The following is a 20,512-nucleotide window of genomic DNA, read 5'->3' as shown; positions in this document are numbered from 1 at the left end:
TTGACAGATGAAATATCAGTGTTTCACAGCTGTTTGAAGCTGTCAAACACTGACAGTCTGAGTTCTACCATGAGTCATTCTGCACAGACTCAGTTAGAACTCTTACCGGCACTCAAAGCTGAAGGCTGTCACCTTTCACAGATTGCAGCCGTTCAGCTTTAAGTACTGGCTGAGTGATGCGCTCCCGACGGCTACAGGAAGAAAGCCTGTGAAGGTAAGTACAGGTAAGTAAAAGTTCTTTACACACTTTAGACACACCAAACACACTTACCTTTACACTCATGCACCCATCACTCACCTGAGCGCCCAACATCGCGACCCCTCCAACTCCTTCAACCCGACGGCCTGCCTGCTCTAACCTGGCGTGGTTTGGAGCCATCGGGAAACCCACACGAAACCCCTCAAAATAGGGATTAGGCTAAAAACTGTGTTAACTACCTGTTAACAGGCAGTTAATTGGCACTAATCCCTTCCCGCCTGGTTTCGGCGGGTCCCAGTGCGGGGCGGGTACCCGCCGCCCCTGAAACTTACATGGGGCGGGGTTTTGGGCGGGATGGTGTCGGGACCCCCAAATTCAGGATTTCCCCCCCCCCCCCCCATGCCTGAAACCCCGCCTAACGGCTCCACGAAAATCTAGCCCTATGACTATTATTTGACACGGCCATTCTGCGGCTCTCCGATTTTAATTTTTACCTTTTCCTTGGCTGCTCTTTTGGTTTGCTCATCCATCCAGGTGGTTTGCTTCAGGCTTGCCTCGAACGCAGCTTTAATTTCTGAAATCATTTCTTCAGCCTGCAGAACAACCCCATGATCTATTAAACCAGTCAGTCCAGCACAGGAGGTACACAGAGCTACACAAGGTGCAGGACATTGCATTAGTCATGCTGCATTATAATGGAAGCTTCCAATTTAAAGGACCCACTCGCACCGAGTGCTGAGGAGGGACTGATCGGTATCTGAGCGAAGTAGATTGGAAGCATTCCCACCTTCTTCTCGAAATTTCCCCTTCCTTTCCTGACTCTTGTTGGCTACAGTTAGCCAGACATGGGGACAGCTTCTGGCACCTCTACAAGAGTCTGGGTATTCTGCACCTCCTGACTCCCCAAAGCCTTTCCACCATCTACAAGGCACAAGTCAGGAGTGTGATGGAATACTCTCCACTTGCCTGGATGAGTGCAGCTCCAACAACACTCAAGAAGCTCAACACCATCCAGGACAAAGCAGCCCGCTTGATCAGCAGCCCAGCCACCACCTTAAACATCCACTCCCTCCACCACCGGCACACCGTGGCTGCAGTGTGTCTTATCCACAGGATGCACTGCAGCAACTCGACAAGGCTTCTTCGACAGCAGCTCCCAAACCCGCGGCCTCCAAGTAGCTGGCTTGCCTGGGGAAATGTTGACAATTTTATGTTTACAAGTTTCTCCGATTGTGCAGCCAGCACCATGCGGAGGGAAGAGGTGCCAGCAATGCCCGCTCTCCTCCACCCACCCCCCAGACCCGAGGTAAACGGCCTTGATGCCCACCTCAACGACACAAATCAACCTGACCCCGAAAAATAGGGGTGGGAGCGCAGACGAGGGGCGAGCGGACAGGAGTCCTGCTGCCCCAGAGGTTCATGTGCACGGGTCGACAGGACCTTGTGTGTTGAAGATAGCGCTGTGATTATACAATATCTGACTCAAGCATGGTGCATGGGCGAGTGATGACACACTGACCAAGCTGTGTCCTTGCTCAAGATGCCAGTTCTCTGAGTTTTTAAAAACTTTTTGTGAAAAATATCTTAGAACAGAGGGGAGGATCTACTTTTACACTTGGATGAGGAATACTAGAGGACTAAACCAACCGATGGTTGTACTCTCGAGTATCTGTTTAAGGGGTCCACTGATAAACAAAATAAACTTTGAGGGACAACTTAACAAGTAGAGCTTTGTTGCAGTAATAAAATACTTCCTAACCCTCAAACCCACTCCAGAACGTTCTATTTTGTCAGCTGTACAACAGGTAAACACAGCAAGGCCTTGCCTCACACCACCGACTGATCCTCTCTCCAGTAAGTCTTTGAAGCTGGGATATGGAGGGCAATGCGGTCAGAGGCCTAAAGACCAACTCTTGTCTCATTCTGCACAGAGCTTTGCCCTCCTAAGCGCAGGGAAGGATCAATGGCGATCGTGGGAAAGTCATGTCTTGTAGCAGCCCTGGTGGTCAGGCTGGCTAAGGATGCAAAGAGGTAAGTGGTATGACCGAGGGAGGCGCACCCTCAGGCCCCAATTCTAAAAACCAACAACCCACAGTTTCCCTGACGGCTGAGTCTGATAGTGCACTGCGCAGAGCAGAGCAGAGCAGAACGGAACCACACAGATCATTAAAGCCTTGGCTCAATTCTCACTTTGTGCTAAGTTAGCTAATCTTAGCCGTTAGGACCACAGAAATTACAGTTAGGAGGAGGCCATTTGGCCCATCGTGCCTGTACTGGAGCGAGCTTTTCACCTGGAGCTGTCTACTTAATCCCTTCTGCCGGGTCCTTTTATATTCTTCCTTTTTAAATACTTAATCCAATTCTCTTTTAAATGTTATTGGAGTGCTGCAATGGGACCCAGCACCCCAGGGTGTGGGAGGAGAATAGGGTGACTGCGGCACAGTGACTCCTGTGGATAAGTCTACATGTGCTGGCTTCAGTTCAGCATTGGAGTGGGGTTAGTTGTAACGCCCCTGTGGTTGAATAGCCTACCAACACTCACCATCTATGCTCATGCATAAAGAATGGCCACTGAATGAGGCAGTGGAGTGTGGTCAACGTGTATGGAACCGTACCCTTGCATGAGTTGGAAGGGGGAATATCAATTCAACCCACTGGCTGTGCTTGACCTAAGCCACCTGGCCAGAGAAGACTGTGCCCCTATTACGGCGTCAGCTGTGGTTCACTGGTAACTCTCTCGCCTCTGAGTCAAAAGGTTGTGGGTTCAAATCCTACTCCAGAGACTTGAGCACAAAATCCAGGCCGACACTCTAGTGCAGTGCTGAGGGAGTGCTGCACTGTCGGAGGTGCCGGCTTTCGGATGAGGCGTTAAACCGAGGACCCGTCTGCTCTCTCAGGCGGACGTAAAAGATCCCATGGCACTATTATAAGAAGAGCAGGAGAGTTTTCTCTGGTGTCCTGCCCAATAAATATCCCCCAACCAACATCACCAAAACAGATTATCTGGTCATTATCACATTTCTGTTTGTGGGAGCTTGCTGTGCACAAATTGGCTGCTATGTTTCCCACATAACAAAAGTGACTACGCTTCAAAAGTACTTAATTGGCTGTAAAGCGCTTTGGGACGTCCTGAGATTGTGAAAGGCACTATATAAATACAAGTTGTTTCTTTTACTGTGTAGTGATACCCAAATGTACACAACTGTTTAAGCTCCTCAATGTTTAAACTTTCCAGGTGCCAGGTAGTTTGTAATGTATTTAAACATTGCATGGGATTTGATTAATAAAACACATTTACAAATGATTAGGTTTGCCTTTGCCATCACTTTGTTAAGTTTTCTGTTTTCCCCTAGTGAGCGCTGACGGTACTATTGGGGGAGGCGGGTTGGAGGAGTTGCTGAGGGAGTGGCGTGACTACATTCAGACTGAGGCTGGAGCACTGTGAGCTAATGATGGGGTGGATTGACAGTAATTTAGTGCATTTACACCGTTAAGAGTCAGCAAAGGCCCCAAAACAGTTTCCTCAATATCACTGCGACCCACCGTTTAAATAAAGGTTCAAAATAAATCAGCACAGAGAACAGATCTCCAGTTATTCACAATTAGAGCGAGCATGCAACATTGACAGTCTCGACTTACGATTTGCTTGCTGTCCTCTGAAAATGTTGCTTTGACAAACAAAGCTCCGAGTGAAAACCCAAGGGTGCCATCAGTGTCGCTGACACATGTCTTCCATCGAGTACTGCATGTCTGGAGGAGTAAGAGAGTGAGGAAAGGACAAGGGTTATGGCAAGTTAAGAGGATTAACAAAGATTCAGCCAGAATATAGCTGCTGGGTTCTGGCCGAGACGGATGCTGGTTGAAGCTCTTCCCCACCCCTATGCACAGCCGGACACAGCTTGCCATGGATTATACCGGCATTCCCAATGCTTCTGTTCTTTGATAGCAACAGCCCAGAGTTGATGCAGTTTAGAACACATACCCTTCAAAAAGATATAGAAACCTTGGAATTCAATCACGTATAATCAAACCAATGAGGAATTATGCCCACAGTGGAATTGCATTCAGAAAATATTTGTGTTTTTACTAAACCACTGATGGAATTGGCCGAATACGCCTCCAGGAGCCTGGTCACTATGGTTACGATGAAGTCAATGGCAAGGAGAATTGAGCGGGGTGTGTGACGGGCGTCAACAGCGTGAATTACCCCCAATCAAACTACACGCACTGACCCCCAGTGCATCTCAGAATGGCACCCCCTAACTACCAGAGTTAGATTTCCATTTCCATCACCATCTTTGCTTCGGGCCTTTTCTAAATGAGATCCCAACTTAGTACCAGCTAGGTCTCAATTATGGGCAGTTTAACTCTTTTGACTTTTGTCCATTAGGAACTGGTTTGAGACAGCTCAAACTCAGGAGAGATTGACATCTCATAAGGCTGGGCTAGAGACAAAAGAAGATCACAATCAGTCCCAGTAATCCAGTACCTTAAAAAAGGAAATATTTTTCTGGCTTTAATATTATGGCTGTGATATATTCGATAATTATTATTTATCCCATAATGCACAGCCAATCTCACAGCTCTGGTGGTATTTCCAATGCTGTTGTGCATCAGGACAAAAAAACCTATTGTACAGTCAATGTTGTAGTCAGATTAGCTAGCACAAGACAATATTGTTTACAGATGGATAACAGATTGGAATGCTGCACAAAAATCAAGAGGTCGGGATCACTGCCGATGCTTGTATTGAGCTGATTATTGAAAGTATTTCTTCCGGTCTCAATGGGGCAATGGTGAGGATGTAATGATGTGTCTCACCTAGGTAGGGAATGGGAATGGAAAACACAATCAGTCAGGTCTCCCACTCTTGATCGCCCCAGTACACGTGATGAGGATAGGATTGGACTCAGCTGTGACTAACCCTCATGATTGAAGAACCCAGTTGCATTGAGTGTCTAGGCTCACACGTGAATGGGCACTTGGATGGCTGTGGAACCAAACTCTACCTGGAGTCAGCAGCACTGGGTGGGACCAAACTCTACCTGGAGTCAGCATCACTGGGTGGGACCAAACTCTACCTGGAGTCAGCATCATCAGGTGGGACCAAACTCTACCTGGAGTCAGCATCATCAGGTGGGACCAAATTCTACCTGGAGTCAGCATCACTGGGTGGGACCAAACTCTACCTGGAGTCAGCATCACTGGGTGGGACCAAACTCTACCTGGAGTCAGCATCACTGGGTGGGACCAAACTCTACCTGGAGTCAGCATCATCAGGTGGGACCAAATTCTACCTGGAGTCAGCATCATCAGGAGAGGAGGAGAGAAAACAAAGTACTAGAAAATGAAAAATGATGGGAGCTTGTGCGTTTTATGCAGTCTCTAGACTCCCTCAAATGCTATAGAACTGTGAAGAATCGTCCGTTTGTGCAACTCTTGGCTCCCAACTGATTGTAAAAGCCTCCCGCACGATCAGCTCTGGTTAAAAGTGAGGAAAGGCGCAAAGTTTGAACCCGCAGATACTGAAACAAGAAAACAAACGACAAGGCTGCACACTTGAGCTGCTCAGTGAACGCGTTCAGGCTCTAATCTCAGATCAGAAGCCCACGTCCCACACCAGCAACCACTGCGGAATGACACAAGAGTGCACGCTCCCAGTGGGAGTATTCAGTTCTGTTTTGATAATGGTTGTGAAATGCTGGCGGGACACAAGAAAACATAATTAATTAAAACTGATGTCAAATGGCCCCGAAGCTCCGACTGCAGAGCATTCAACCTCCATGCTGAGGGATTGGTTCAAATTGCTGCAGCGACTCTTATTTAAAAAAAGGTTTTGAAGCATGCACTAAGTTCATCTCCGCTGGCCTGGCAGATCGGAAGGCGCAGCACTGTCGAAACTGGCCGGAATCTTTTACTTTGGTGGCGATCCATTCAAGTTAAATTTCTTCTTGCCCCTTTTTGCACTTGGGGGCCAGGAACCGGCTACAACTGGGAAGGCTGGGCTTTAGCTGCAGGCCTCCAGCAGTGACGCTCTGAGCGGGCCCCTTAAGCTGCACCCAAGAAAGGCCTGGAGATGCCATAGAGTTCAACAACTACAGGTCATCACCTCGGCCCCTATCCTATATATATATTTTTTTCCACACTTTTTTTTTGTGTTTTCTTTTTTTCTCTCCCACATGGCAGCTGTCTCTCATTCTGCCCGCGCAATTCACACTTCATCTAGAACCATCCTTTGTTTCTTAACCTGTCCCATTACCACCTCCTCTTGTCTTGAATATCTCTTAATGTCTCTTAATGTCTCTTAACCTCTCCTGCCTTCTATCCTATCACAGACCTTCCCTTTTGTTCTTTCACCCCCTCCCCCATTTACCAGCCCCTACACTTGCTTAAAAATCTGTTCCATTTCCTGCTTTTTTCCAGTTCTGACGACGGGTCATCGACCTGAAACGTTAACTCTGTTTCTCTCTCCACAGATGCTGCCTGACCTGCTGAGTATCTCTGGCATTTTCTGTTTTTATTTCAGATTTCCAGCATCTGCAGTATTTTCTTGTTGTGCTGGAGATGCTGCGGTTTCCCCGGTGATTTACCTGCTCGCAGGGAAGGCGGCAGCAGCTGATGCTGGACTCCTCCTTGCAGACACAAGCTGGGGTGAGCACCTCAGGAGCTGTGCGAGGCCACATATTCGTACACGGGCTTCTGGCGTAAACACCTGCCCCTGACCTAAACACCGGCCACGTTCGTAGCCAATTAGGCAAAAGAAATGAGGCAAATAGCATAGCTGCATTTAAGGTGAAGCTAGAGAAGCACACGAGGGAGAAAGGAATAGAAGAATAAGCTGATTGGCTGTGATGAAGAGGGGTGGGAGGAGGCTCGTGTGGAGCATAAACACTGGCATGGACCCGCTGGGCCGAATGGCCTGTTTCTGTGCTGTAAATACTTTGTAATGGTCTGTACCCTGTCTCTTGGGCCTCCATTTTATTTCCAAGTTGGTGGGTGGGCACACTGGTGTGGGTGGTGGCGGGGGGGTCTATTACGTAGAGATGATGTTTCCACTTGCGGGCGAGACCAGAACTAGGGGCCATAAATATAAGATAGTCAATAATAAATTCAGTAGGGAATTCAGGAGAAATGACCCAGAGAGCGGTGAGAATGTGGAACTCGCTACCACAAGGAATAGTTGAGGTGACCAGCATAGATGCATTTAAGTGGAAGCTAGATAAACACACGAGGGAGGAAGGAATAGAAGGATAAGCTGATTGGCTGTGATGAAGAGGGGTGGGAGGAGGCTCGTGTGGAGCATAAACACTGGTGTGGACCCGCTGGGCTGAATGGCCTGTTTCTGTGCTGTCGACTCGATAAATTCATAGTGTGAGGAGATCAAGAAGGATTAATGGAGGAAAATATCTTCGGGGGGGAGAAACTACCAAAGCAATGGACAGTCCAATTCATCGGAGGCCAGTCTCATCTGGTTGTAGGCACCTTAGGACATTGCCCGCAAATGGCTTTCAATTGCATGGTGCAACCAGGCAGTCAGACAGCATTAACCCTTCACCTGCTGGACCGATGACCAAAAACACGGGGTTTGAATTTGCCATTTGTTTTAAGAATTGATCAGGAGACATATATTGTGCTCCTTGTTCTCACAATGCTCTCCAACACAAATTTGATGAAATATCATAAAAGTAATATTTATCTCAAAACAGGCAGCTGCCCTTTTAAAAGGTCATCTCCAAAGTTCTTGCTTTCACTTAAAACTTAGAATGTTTAGTGAAACCCCTGATCAAGCTTGGAATCGATGGTGTGTGGGGTATATTGATGCTAAGAAGCTGTGTAAAGTGAGTAAGTTTGTCCTGGTTTCTAAAAGCATGCAGACATTGAGGTCACAACTCTCCTCTCCCCCTGTTCCCACAGATGAAACTTCTTATTTTAACAAAGCCCTGGTGTGTTGATATTTGGCCTTCCACCTGCGGTAATTGCAGCAATATGTCCCTGTCCTTTGGAAATCATGGAAAGATTCCTTCCTTTCATTCCTGATTAGGAAGAATCATTTAAATTTTGCACCAGGCCACCACATTAGAACTCGTGCCCCCAGGATAGGAGGGGAGATCATCTGGAACGGTGCCGATGTTGGTGACAAGAAAGCAGCTGGAGTTGTTACCGAGCGACACTGTGAGGGAGACGAGGGAACATAAATCGTTTAAATGCTGCAGTCCTCGCAGGGATAAACAGTGCGCCTTTGATAATAATCCTGCTCCCTTTGAAACTTCAGCTCAGTAACTCCCTCGGACCACTTCCTCCGATAATGTCGTCAAGACTTAAAGGAGTTGGGGCTCGGTAAGTTACACTCACTTGCGCTCCCAGTTAAGCAAGCGCCGTGACCAGCATTTAAAGGGTTAAATATCTTGTTTACGATCACTAAATAAGATTTTCAGAAACTCTGAACTTATTTGATCTGATTTTTAGAAGGCAGCGTGCAGTGTTGGCTGGTCACAGGCATTTCCGAAAGATTATTTATAAGCACAAACACAAAGCAAACACGACGACCCGGCCTTTTTCTCAACTTCCTGAACCGGTGCTGGTACAAAAGTGGTGCCCGTGAGTCTTTAACCCACAGAGCAGAGGTCATCAGGTCAGCCAAGATCTGACGGTAGGAGAGGATGCTTCCTGCAATTTCAGACTCCCGGTCCAAATAGTTACAGCATGTTACTCACTTGACTCTTTCAAGGAAGTCTGTCCCTTACTCTCCGATTTAAAAAAAAATTATTTGTTCATGGGATGTGGGCGTCGCTGACAAGGCCAGCATTTATTGCCCATCCCTAACTGCCCTTGAGAAGGTGGTGGTGAGCCGCCTTCTTGAACCGCTGCAGTCCGTGTGGTGAAGGTGCTCCCACAGTGCTGTTAGGGAGGGAGTTCCAGGATTTTGACCCAGCGACGATGAAGGAACGATGAAGCTGATATTATCTGCAAATGGCTTTCAATTACATAGTACAGCCACGCATTAACCCGTCACCTGCTGGACATACTATGACCAAAAGCACAGGGTTTGAATTTGTTTACGAGTTTATCAGGAGACATATCGTGTTCCTTGTTCTCTCAGTGCTCTCTGTTACAATCTGATGAAGCATCATAAAACTAAAAGGCAATTGGAACGCACTGCCTGAACGAGTGGTGGAAGCAGATTCAATAGTAACTTTCAAAAGGGAATTGGATAAATACTTGCAAATGAAAAATTTGCAGGGCTATGGGGTAAGAGTGGGGGACTGGGACTAATTAGATAGGACTTTCAAAGAGCCGGCACAGGCACGATGGGCCGATGGGCCGAATGGCCTCCTTCTGTGCTGTAAGATTCAAGATTTTTATGATAATCATCTGCAAATCGCTTGCTTTCACCTAAAACACAGTTCAGTTGAAGTCCCGATATAGTCCCCGAATCAATGGTGTGTAGGTTATATTGATGCTAAGAATCTGTGCAAAGTGCGGACATCCTTCCTTGTTTCTAAAAGTGTGGAGACATGGAGGCCACGACTGTAGTGCCCTCAGCCCCTGCTCCGACAGATAGGCTTCTTATTTTAACAAAGCCCTGGTGCGTCCTCTAAACACCTATTAGAATGCTGCACAGACAGCATTCCTTTCCTATGGGCTTTGTGCCTCAGAGCCATGGATTCAAGCTCGCACCAGATAAGCTTCTATGGAAGAGAACTTGTTGGAATAAAAACAGGCAAAGAGGGTTTAAAGCTTTTCCAAACCTTGTTACAGCCTTTATTATTAGTATTATAGTAAAATTCTCTCGTTATTCTCATTATGCTCAAACTAGCCCATGTTCTACACTTTCCAAGCGTTATGGAGCTGTCAACACAGCATAGAGCTGGCATGAGGGGTTGCTGCAATCAGAGGGCGTGAGCCATGCTCAGCGAGATAGATTCAACCACCTTTTCTTCTTCTCATTGTTGTATCAAGCAAAGGCTTAAGGCAATGTCAGACTGAAATGCTCAGCATCTGCCCTTTCCCTGCCATGGGCCCCCGCTATTGCACCTTCTCTTCCTGCCCAAGTGTGGGCATGCCATGTGTCTCTATTGCTGCTCTATCTCGCCTAGCATGGCTCACACCCGCTGTCTATCTGTCGGAGCAGGGGCTGAGGCCACTACAGTCTATGGCTATCATGTGTTCCCACTGGGGTTGCCCTCTCTTCCTGTATGTATGGGTGCGCAACATGTCAACGCTGTTACAGCCTCTTCTCCCAGGTGCAGCATCACTGTCAATGCATGTAAACTACACCTGTAATGTAGGTGTTCTATAGACTGCGTGCAAAGATTGTGATCCATATAAAAAGGATCCAGGAATGGAGATGCCGTCACTAAGTATACACGACCATATTTTCTTATAGCTGCACTACTTTCCTTCTCCAGCAGGATGCACATATCCCAGTATTTGCACCAAAAGGCATCGGAAAAGTCACTCCTGTCTTGAAGCTACACGGAGTATGAACATTTAACTCGTTCTTCTGAAATTCTTTTGTGCACTGGCTTCTTTAAATTATGTCATGGTACACAAGGGGTTAAAAACAAGCTTCATTTCCAGAAATCACATCTCAGCTTAACTTGATACAACTGTTAACGTCTTACATAGTATTTACAGCACAGAAACAGGCCATTCGGCCCAACAGGTCCTGCCAACATAACCGGTCGGTTCGTCTCAGACCGTGAGGGCTGGACCAAGCCATTCAATTCAAATACAAACATCTTGAGATTTGTTCAAATATTTGATTGCCACTTTAAACAAAAAACAAGTCGGTTACTTAAATAATTAATTAACCCATACAGGAAACTTCCGATTTACCGGCACCTAAATAACCAGAAATCTCGGTTAACCGGCAAAATTCAGGAGAAGGTTTTACTTCATATTGTACTTGCCTTCCTCCATCTGTTGCTGTGCAAGGGTGTGGCTGCAGCTGTTGCTAAGCTACAGAGACGCTTGGAACTTGTGGCCATTGTTCTGCACTTGTTGCTAAGCAACAGGGTTTGTTGCTTTATACGGAGCGGTCAGCTCTCCGTATCTTTTACTATAGCGTCTGGAATTTTTGATGAACCGGCACCACGTCGGTCCCGTCGGTGCCGGATAAAAAAAAGTTTCCTGTATTATGAAGAGGCACTGGAGGAAGTGCAAAAAAGAGTTACTAGAATGATAGGAAAGACGCATTGCTGGATCTGGTGCTAGGAATGTGGTGGGCCAGGCCGACCAAGTGTCTGTGGGAGAACACTTGGGTACGAGTGATCATCGTATCATAAGATTTGGACTAGCAAAGGAGAGGAGCAAGGAACAATCTGGAGTGGAACTTCTAAACTGGAATAGGGCTAACTTCAATGGGATGCCAAAGGATCTAGCTAGGGTAAAATGGAACCAAAGACTGACAGGAAAAACTGTAACGGAACAATGGGTCATCTTTAAGGAGGAGATGTTCCAAGTACAGGCTAGGTACATTCCAACAAGAGGGAAGGGTAAGGGAACTAAAGCAAGGGCTCCTTGGATGACAAGGGAGATAGAGAAGATGATAAAACAAAACAAAACAAAAAAAGAGGGTGTATGATGCATGTCAGGTGAATTATTCAAGGGAGAACTAAACCAAATACAATAAGTTGAAAGGGGATGTGAAAATGAAAAGAAGATTGGCAAAGAGAGAATATAAGAGGAGAATGGCAGTTAACAAAAATCTTCTACCGGCATGTAAACAGTAAGCGGGTAGTAAGAGGCAGGGTGGGGCCTATTAGGTACAAAGAAGGTGATATATGCTTAGAGGCGCAGGGCAAGGCTAGAATACAATGAGTACTTTGTATGGGTGTTTACTAAGGAGGTGGATGGATGCTGACAAAATATCGGTAGAAACAATGGAAGGGGTGAAAACTGATAGACAGGATGTACTAGAAAGGCTGGGTATGCTTAGAGTGGATAAGTCGCCTGGTCCAGATGGCTTGCATCCCAGGTTGCTAAGGGAATTGGGGGAGGATATAGCGGAAGGGCTTGCCATAATTTTCCAATCTTCCCTAGATGCGGGGGAAGTGCCCAAGGATTGGAAAGTGGCAAATGTGACACCATTGTTCAAGAAAGGGTGTGAGGACAATCCCAGTAACTACAGGCCGGTCAGTTTAACATCAGTGGTGGGTAAAGTTTTAGAAACAATAATCAAGGAAAAAATTAACGGGCACTTGGAGAGGTTTAAGCTAATTAAGGAGAGCCAACACGGATTTGTTAAAGGCAGATTGTGTTTGACTAATCTAATTGAATTTTTTGAAGTAATGGAGGATTGATGAAGGGAATGCAATGGATGTTGTCTATATGAATTTTCAGAAGGCGTTTGACAAAGTACCACATAGAAGGCTGGTTAACAAAATTAAGGCTCATTGAATAGGTGGGTCAGTGGCAGCTTGGATAAGGAATTGGCTTAAGGACAGAAAACAGTGAGTTGTGGTAAATGGCTGTTTTTCAGACTGGAGGATGGTAGACAGTGGTGTTCCCCAAGGGTCAGTGCTGGGGCTACTGTTTTTTTGATAAAAATTACCTGGATATTGGAATACAGAGTAGAATTTCTAAATTTGCCGATGACACCAAACTTGTGGGTGTGGCAGTGAAGATGATACCAATCGACTGCAACAGGACATAGAAAGGCTAGCAGAATGGGCAGACAAGCGGCAGATGGAATTTAATACAGAGAAGTGTGAGGTGATGTATTTTGGCAGAAAGAACAGGGAGAGGCAATATACACTTAATGGCACAGTTTTAAAGAGTGTGCAGGGACAGAGGGACCTGGGAGTTAATGTGCATAGGTCCCTGAAGGTGGCGGGACATATTGAGAGTGGTTAGCAAAGCATATGGGATCCTGGGCTTCATAAATAGAGGTATTGAGTACAAAAGTAGAGAAGTTATGCTGAACCTTTATAAAGCGCTGGTTAGGCCACAACTGGAGTATTACATCCAGTTCTGGTCACCACACTTTAGGAAGGATGTGAAGGCCCTTGAGAGGGTGCAGAGGAGATTTACCAGAATGGTTCCGGGGATGGGGGATCTTAGCTACAAGGACAGGTTGGAGAAGCTGGATTTGTTTCATTAGAGCAAAGGAGGTTGAGGGGTGATTTGATAGAGGTGTACGAGATTATGACGGGTTTGGATCGGCTAGACGGAGAAAGGCTGTTCCCACTAGTTGATGTTACAAGGACTAGGGGACACAGATTAAGGATTTGGGCAAGAGATACAGGGGAAAGTGAGGAAATTTTTTTTATGCAGCGAGTGGTGAGGACCTGGAACTCGCTGCCGACGGAAGTGGAGACACTCAATGTTTTCAAGGGGAGACTGGATAGGCACTCGAGGGAAATAAACCTGCAGGGCTACGGAGATAGAGCGGGGGAATGGGACTGACTGGATTACTCTAAAGAGCCGGCATGGACTCGATAGGCCAAATGGCCTCCTTCTGTGCCGTTATGACTCTGACTCTATGATACCAGAACTGAGACGAAAGATTGAGCAGGCTGGGGGGCTCTTTTCTTTACAAAAGAGAATGCTGAGGGGTGACCTGATAGAGGCCTTTAAGATTATAAAGAGGTTTGATAGGGTAGACGCAGAGAAAATGTTTTCACTTGCGTGGGAGACATAAATATAAGATAGCTACTAATAAATCCAATCGGGAATTCAGGAGAAACTTCTTTACCCAGAGAGTGGTGAGAATGTGGAACTCGCTACCACAGGGAGTGGTTGAGACGAATAGCAGAGATACATTTAAGGAGAAGCTGGATAAACACATGAGGGAAAAAGGAATGGAAGAATACGTTGATGGGGTGAGATGAAGGAGGGTGGGAGGCGGCTCGTGTGGAGCATAAACACCGGCACAGACCTGTTGGGCCGAATGGCCTGTTTCTGTGCTGTTAATACCATGTAAATCTGCTTGGTTCCAGTTGCTTTCCTGAAAGTATTTATTAACCTGCCTTGTTTAAATTGGCAAGTCTGTTTGACTCTTCAAACAGAACTCGTTAGGCCAGCCAGCTTCAGTAGATGGTGAGAAAAAGAAAGGAATGTATGTATTTAAGAATATTGCTTATATGATCGTATGTTGCAGCAGTTATGAACTATTTATTATTTTCTATGACTCGAGGAGCTCGCTAGGTGTAATAGCTAGTGTAAAAATAAATGTTACTGCTGTTGCTATTTGTATGTTCTTTCACTGTTTAATAAATTTGTTTGGCAGTTAAAGTGCGAGTCTTTCGTGTTAATTATAGGCAGGGAATTAATTGGGGATTCTCTTGCTCTCATATATATGGGAGTCGGCTGGGGCAGGGTTGCAAGCTTATCTTGGGAGGGCAATGTTCCCGTTAAGCTGTGCGGCTGCTCAGCGATCTGGAGGTCCCGCGCAGGCCGCTCAACGGCTTCATAACGGGAAAAAAACCGTGCGTGCGCGATAATTTGAATAGGCCGTGCATCCCAAAAAACTTAGCGGTAACATTGCTTGGGGGTACACAGTATGTAGTGTGTGTCTCTGTGAATAAAGATTTGTAAGCAATTAAGGATTAGGCTCCAGTACGCTATTCTTCACCACCTGACTATCCGACTTTTACAGTGGGTAGGGTTATCCCGACACTTTTTGGAGATGAGCAGTATTACTTAAAAGTACAGGAGAAACAGTAGCTAAAATAAACTGACGATTCTCTGTTCATTCCCTAGGAGCACTACATATTTACACAGACATCTGTGAAAGTGAAAACCCTTTCTCTGGGACATGGGGAGTTGAGGACTCGCCTCCGACTCAAATACATGCAACCAATTCACCACACAGACTGCGGTGGTTCACCTTCACCACCACCTTCTCGAGAGCAACTAGGGATGGGCAATAAACACCGGCCTTGCCAGCAACGCCCACATTCCAAGAATGAATTTTTAAAAAATCCTTTAATGCAATTTAAATTAAACTGAACAAATTAACGAAATGCCCGCACGTCCTGTCTGAGCGCACTTGATGTTGGCCTCAGAGGCCAGGTGGAAAATAGCGCAGGGCTCCAGCAGTTTCAGATCCTGCCCAAATTCTCAGATGTCACATAGCCAGTCCCACTGCTCCGGAAACATGTCCCCCAAATCTGCCAGAAAAATTAGATGCAGCAAATGTCCGTCTAAAAAAAAAACTTCCAGAAGGTTGTCGGTCAGGCAGCAGTCCAAAGCAGGCTGGTCGCAGACGCCTCAAGGCCCTGGCGTTGTACTCTGACCCTTACCAGCTCCTGTATTTATCGGCCTGTTGCCACGTGGCCAACCATCGTGATTGGGAGCCTTGCAATTTTTGGATAATGTATTTTTTAATTAATGTTTGGGATTCATACGAGGAATCAAAAATTAAAATTTCTAGATTTCTTCTGCACATTAAATTAAAAAAATCATGGGATTTGCTGCTGTTTCACTCCCTCACACTGCATCCAATTCCACCAACTCAGCTTTACAAAGGGCACACACAAACACCAAGACGTGTCAGACATTATAGTCAGTAATTTATAGAGCTTAAAAGGACCGGTAAGATTTTAATAATGTTTAAAACAAAACCAAAGATGTTCAGTAAATTCACCATAGGACAGAGAAGTAGCATCTCCTCCAGAATGGATTTCAAAATGACCTGGAATTGTGACTGAGGACACTGGCATAGTTAAACTGGGTCTAAACAGCGCCACTTCGGTCAGAAAATTCTTTCGAATCCTCACCGACCGCAGTCAATCGAATCTCACAGCCAGGCCCAAATGTTAAAACATCGGAATCAATGCTGCAAGTGTAAAAACCGGCCTCTCATCCAGCGTCACTGATCCAGTCCAGGATTCTTGTCAAATCCAGAATTCAGAGGGAAAAAAACCCAAAGAGAAAACCAGGAATGGATCTGAATGCTTCCTAGATTGAACCAAATTTGGAATGGCTTGGAGTTATGGCAATCCTTCTTTAAACAGGCACGCAAATGAGTGCGAATGGAGAATTGCTCGTTAGACATTATGCCGTGCTCTGTACTGTAGTCGTGACCGACGGATCTCGACGGTTCCCTGCTCACCTTTTTAGTTCCTGACATGGCCATGATAAGCTTTTCCTCAGCATCCTGGAAGCGATGATCCAGATTGTAGGCAGTTTTCTTCACCACATTCCATACCATGTAGTTGTTGAGAATGCTGGAAGAAGCAACATTTGAGTCACTTGCAGTCCTTCATTAACATAAACTGACCGCACAGCAGCGAGAGCGACCCGGGAACATAACAACCGCAGCAATGCGAGTTGAGGAAGGGTTGGGGTAGTGTGAGAGGAGGGCAGGCTAAAATCACGAGGGTCAACCCAGTCCTCAAATATATTGCAAAGTCAGTGCATTTGGGGGGAAATGCTTTCATGTTTTTTGCTGGAAGCACCAAATGATAATTTTTAAAAATGAATGAAAATGGTGAGCGGGTGTTGCAACACCGAGACTATTCCAGAAAAACGGGTAATGTGGAACATTCAATGGCCCAAGAACTCCGAAAACAAACAGCACTTCATAAAGCACTCAGGACTTTTTTCTTAAATGGAGGGGCCTAAGTGAAGGGTCAAAGTTGATACTGAGGTCATCAACAAGGTTGGCGAGGGAGGGGGCGAGAAAAAGAGTGGGAGAGAAAGAGTGAGAGAGAAAGAGTGAGAGACGGAGAGAAAGAAATAACTTGCATTTATACAGCACCTTTTACAACCTCAGGATGTCCCAAAGTGCTTTATGGCCAATTAAGTATTTTGTAGTCAGTGTTGTGATGTAAGGAAAGAAGTGGAGATAAATCCAGTAATGATTTGTTCCCAACAAGCTTGGCTCCAAAATACTGCAGACTATAGGAGGAAGATAAGGAGTTGCCAGCGTGATCATAAAATCATAGAAATTTACAGCACAGAAGGAAGCCATTCGGCCCATCTTGTCCGTGCCGGCCGACAAAGAGCTATCTATCCACCTTAATCCCACTTTCCAGCACTTGGTCCGTAGCCCTGTAGGTTACGGCACTTCAAGTGCATATCCAAGTAATTTTTAAATGTGATGAGGGTTTCTGTCTCTACCAGCCTTTGTGAATTCCAGACCCCCACCACCCTCTGGGTGAAAACATTTCTCCTCAAATCCCCTCTAAACTTACGAACAATTACTTTTAATCTATGCCCCTGGTTATTGACCCTTCTGCTAAGGGAAATAGGCCCTTCCTATCCACTCTATCTAGGCCCCTCATAATTTTATACACCTCAATTAGGTCTCCCCTCAGCCTCCTCTGTTCCAAAGAAAACAACCCCAGCCTATCCAATCTTTCCTCATAACTAAAATTCCCCAGCCCAGGCAGCATCCTCGTAAATCTCCTCTGCACTCCCTCTAGTGCAATCACATCCTTCCTGTAATGTGGTGACCAGAACTACACGTAGTATTCTAGCTGAGGCCTAACTAGTGTTTTATACAGTTGAAGCATAACCTCCCTGCTCTTATATTCTATGCCTCGGCTAATAAAGGCAAGTATCCCGTATACCTTCTTAACCACCTTAACAACCTGTCCTGCTGCTTTCAGGGATCTGTGGACATGCACTCCAAGGTCCCTCTGGATAAGTTATGGTGCAGCTTGGCTCAGTTGATAGCACTACAGGAAACTTTTGTTTATCCAGAGGTTAAATGTCCGGAAAGCTCTATCCACCAGCAAAATTCAGGAGTCGGTTCAGCTAAGTTTTTTTTCTTTTCGTTGCTTTTTTTCTCCAGTCGTGGCTCTGAAAGGTCTAGCTGAAGCTGTTGCTTAGCTACAGAGACGCTTGCACGCTGCAGCTGACTGTTTTGAAGCTGTTGCTAAGCAACAGGGTTTGTTGCTTCACACGGAGCTCAGAAGCTCCGTATGTTTTAACATTAGCGCTGGTTTCTACAGCAGTTTTGATGGGACGGCACCAGCTCGGTCCCGTCAGTGCCGGATACCAGAAAGTTTCCTGTAGTAGCTGTGGATCAGAGTCTGTGGGCTGGAGCCCCACGTCTGGAGTCTGAGCTCGCAGTCTAGGCAGACAGATCAATGCAGTACTTAAAAAGAGTGCTGCATTTTTGGAGACATTGTCCTTCGGATGAGGCACTAAACTGAGGTACGGTGATACAAGTGGAGGTTAAAGATCCCATGGCAATACCTGGTGATTCTTGGGGGTTGTAGGTGAGCCCTTCAACCAGCACCACCAAAATAGATTACCTGCGCGCTTCCCTCATTGCTTCTGCTGGGATCTTGATTTACACAAAATGGCTGCCATGTTTGCCTACCTAACAACAGTCTGCATTTTGAAGTAATTCATTACGTGTGAAGTATTTGAGACTTTTCTAAAAGACACGACAGAGTGCTTTATAAACGTACGTCTTTCATGCTTTTCACGACAGAATTTCTCAAGAGTTGAGAGCATTTGTTAGTGAGCTCCCAATGGCAAATAATACGAAGGCTTTGACTTTTCCCTCGTAATGTTATTGTGCCTTCACATTACACCAAAACAGGCACATCCCGGGCAGCTGCAACGAGAGCGGGAGCAAGATCCAATTCTGGCGTCATCTTTCTATTATGCACTGAACACAAAAGAACAGGAAGAAAGAAAGATAAAGGAGATGGACTCTAACCATTTATCGGTGGAGTTAATGAGGTCAGAGACCTTCTGCAGATATTCCTTTGCATAGACAACCACAGGCTCCGAGTCATTCAGCTCAACTGGGTAGAAGATAGCGGAAAGCAACGGCAGCCAATCGACAACTGGAGCTAACACCTGAAAAAGAAAACGGGGATTATTACTAAATAAAAATAGGCCACGGAGAGGAGACAAGAATGTTCCAGAATGACTAAGAGGCATGAACTCGATTCATGTGGGCTTAGAAATCCGAGCACGAACCATCGCGGCATTAATATTTATAGGCTCCACACACCGCAAGCAAGCAAGAAGTGCCAAATGATTATTAAAAACCCAAAGAGAGAAAACTCTCAACTCTGAAGCTATTTTAGAAACCAATCCTTTCTAACCTTCAGTCGGTGCAATGTCCCAATTCAAAAATTGTAGAAGAAGTTGAGGGGGTGGAGGATAGGGGAGAAGGAAAGATCTGTTTTTTTTAATTTGTTTTTATGGGATGTGGGCATCGCTGGCAAGGCCAGCATTTATTGCCCATCCCTAATTACCCTCGAGAAGGTGGTGGTGAGGCGCCTTCTTGAACCGCTGCAGTCCGTGTGGTGAAGGTTTACCTCACTTTGTGGGGGGGGATCAGGCGATATCCCGAGAGCGAAGTCATCCATGTTGTTGTTGTTTTGGGAACAAATTACATTTCTTTTTTAAAAAAAAATCAGCATGGAATAAAAGATGAAGGACAGCAAAAGATGAAAAGGAATTAAGCTGGTGAAAGATTCGCGGTAACGATTAAAGGTCGGCTCCACTTACACTGACCGTGGGTAGACGAGACCAGTGTTGCCCAATATATTAGCCACATGTGGACAATTGGATCACTGATTATTAAAATTAAAATGAGTAACAGACACTGTCGTTGGTCATGTGATCTCAATACTCCGTCTCACGGCGTTCGCAGGTGAACTTTAACCTTTTTGTGTGTTTGTTGGCAAAATGATGAGGAAAAGCGGAGTTTGCGAGTGTTTTCCGATCGTTGTGAGTGCTGTACTTAGTTACTGAATGGTGGGCGATGTTTGTTAAGTAAATATACACGTGAAGAACATTTACTTGCATTGCCCTGCCAGCCTGCTCCACCATTCAATAAGGTCATGGCCGATCTTCGACCTCAACTCCACCTTCCCACCCGATCCCCATATCCCTTGATTCCCTTAATATCCAACAATCTATCGATCTCCGTCTTGAATACACTCAACGCCTGAGCCGCCACAGCCCTCTGGGGTAGAGGATTCCAAAGATTCACAACAACATTACAAACTTCAGCACGGGACTCCGCCGCTGCAGTGCGATCGCATGTCATGCAGCAGCCAATATTCCAGCTGACCCCAGTGTTCAAGTCACTGCGAGCAATAAATTAGAGCGCCACTTTGAACGAGCAAGTAGCTTACACTCTGTGCAACTGCCTCTGGTCCCACTGTTGCTAAGCAGGGTTCCAATTGCAAAGAGAGCTGTTTTGTATATTGCAGCCTTTTATTACTTCAGCGACACACCTGTCCTATGTGGGTAGGCATTCACTGCCAACAAACTCCTCTGATGCAAACCACAGCCTGCCTACTGATGATGCTCAACAAAAACTCTGTGCTTTTCCTGTGGGTATTTTAATCGCAATCGCTCAAAGGGTGCCCATCTATATTTGTTGAT

The 20,512-nt window shown here is 45.9% G+C and overlaps 1 protein-coding gene across 2 annotated transcripts in view; it reads right to left on the bottom strand.

Moving 5' to 3' along the window:
- Positions 1-20,512, bottom strand: part of LOC147100498 (endothelin-converting enzyme 1-like) — a 312,062-nt gene that overhangs the window by 51,092 nt on the left and 240,458 nt on the right. For both annotated transcript variants that reach the window (XM_085966797.1, XM_085966796.1), the window contains 4 exons: positions 18,825-18,967; positions 16,260-16,374; positions 3,839-3,949; positions 694-792 (listed from right to left, as the gene is read on the bottom strand). In XM_085966797.1, coding sequence (XP_085822923.1) covers positions 694-792; positions 3,839-3,949; positions 16,260-16,374; positions 18,825-18,967 — 468 coding nt within the window. The remainder of the gene's footprint in view (positions 1-693; positions 793-3,838; positions 3,950-16,259; positions 16,375-18,824; positions 18,968-20,512) is intronic.

Source organism: Somniosus microcephalus, chromosome 25 (assembly GCF_052327205.1).
Source record: "Somniosus microcephalus isolate GS21.2 chromosome 25, FLI_Smic_1.0, whole genome shotgun sequence".
Taxonomy (NCBI): Eukaryota; Metazoa; Chordata; class Chondrichthyes; order Squaliformes; family Somniosidae; genus Somniosus; species Somniosus microcephalus.
The sequence above is the reverse complement of the archived record's forward strand: the minus strand, read 5'-3'. Positions and strand labels throughout refer to the sequence as shown.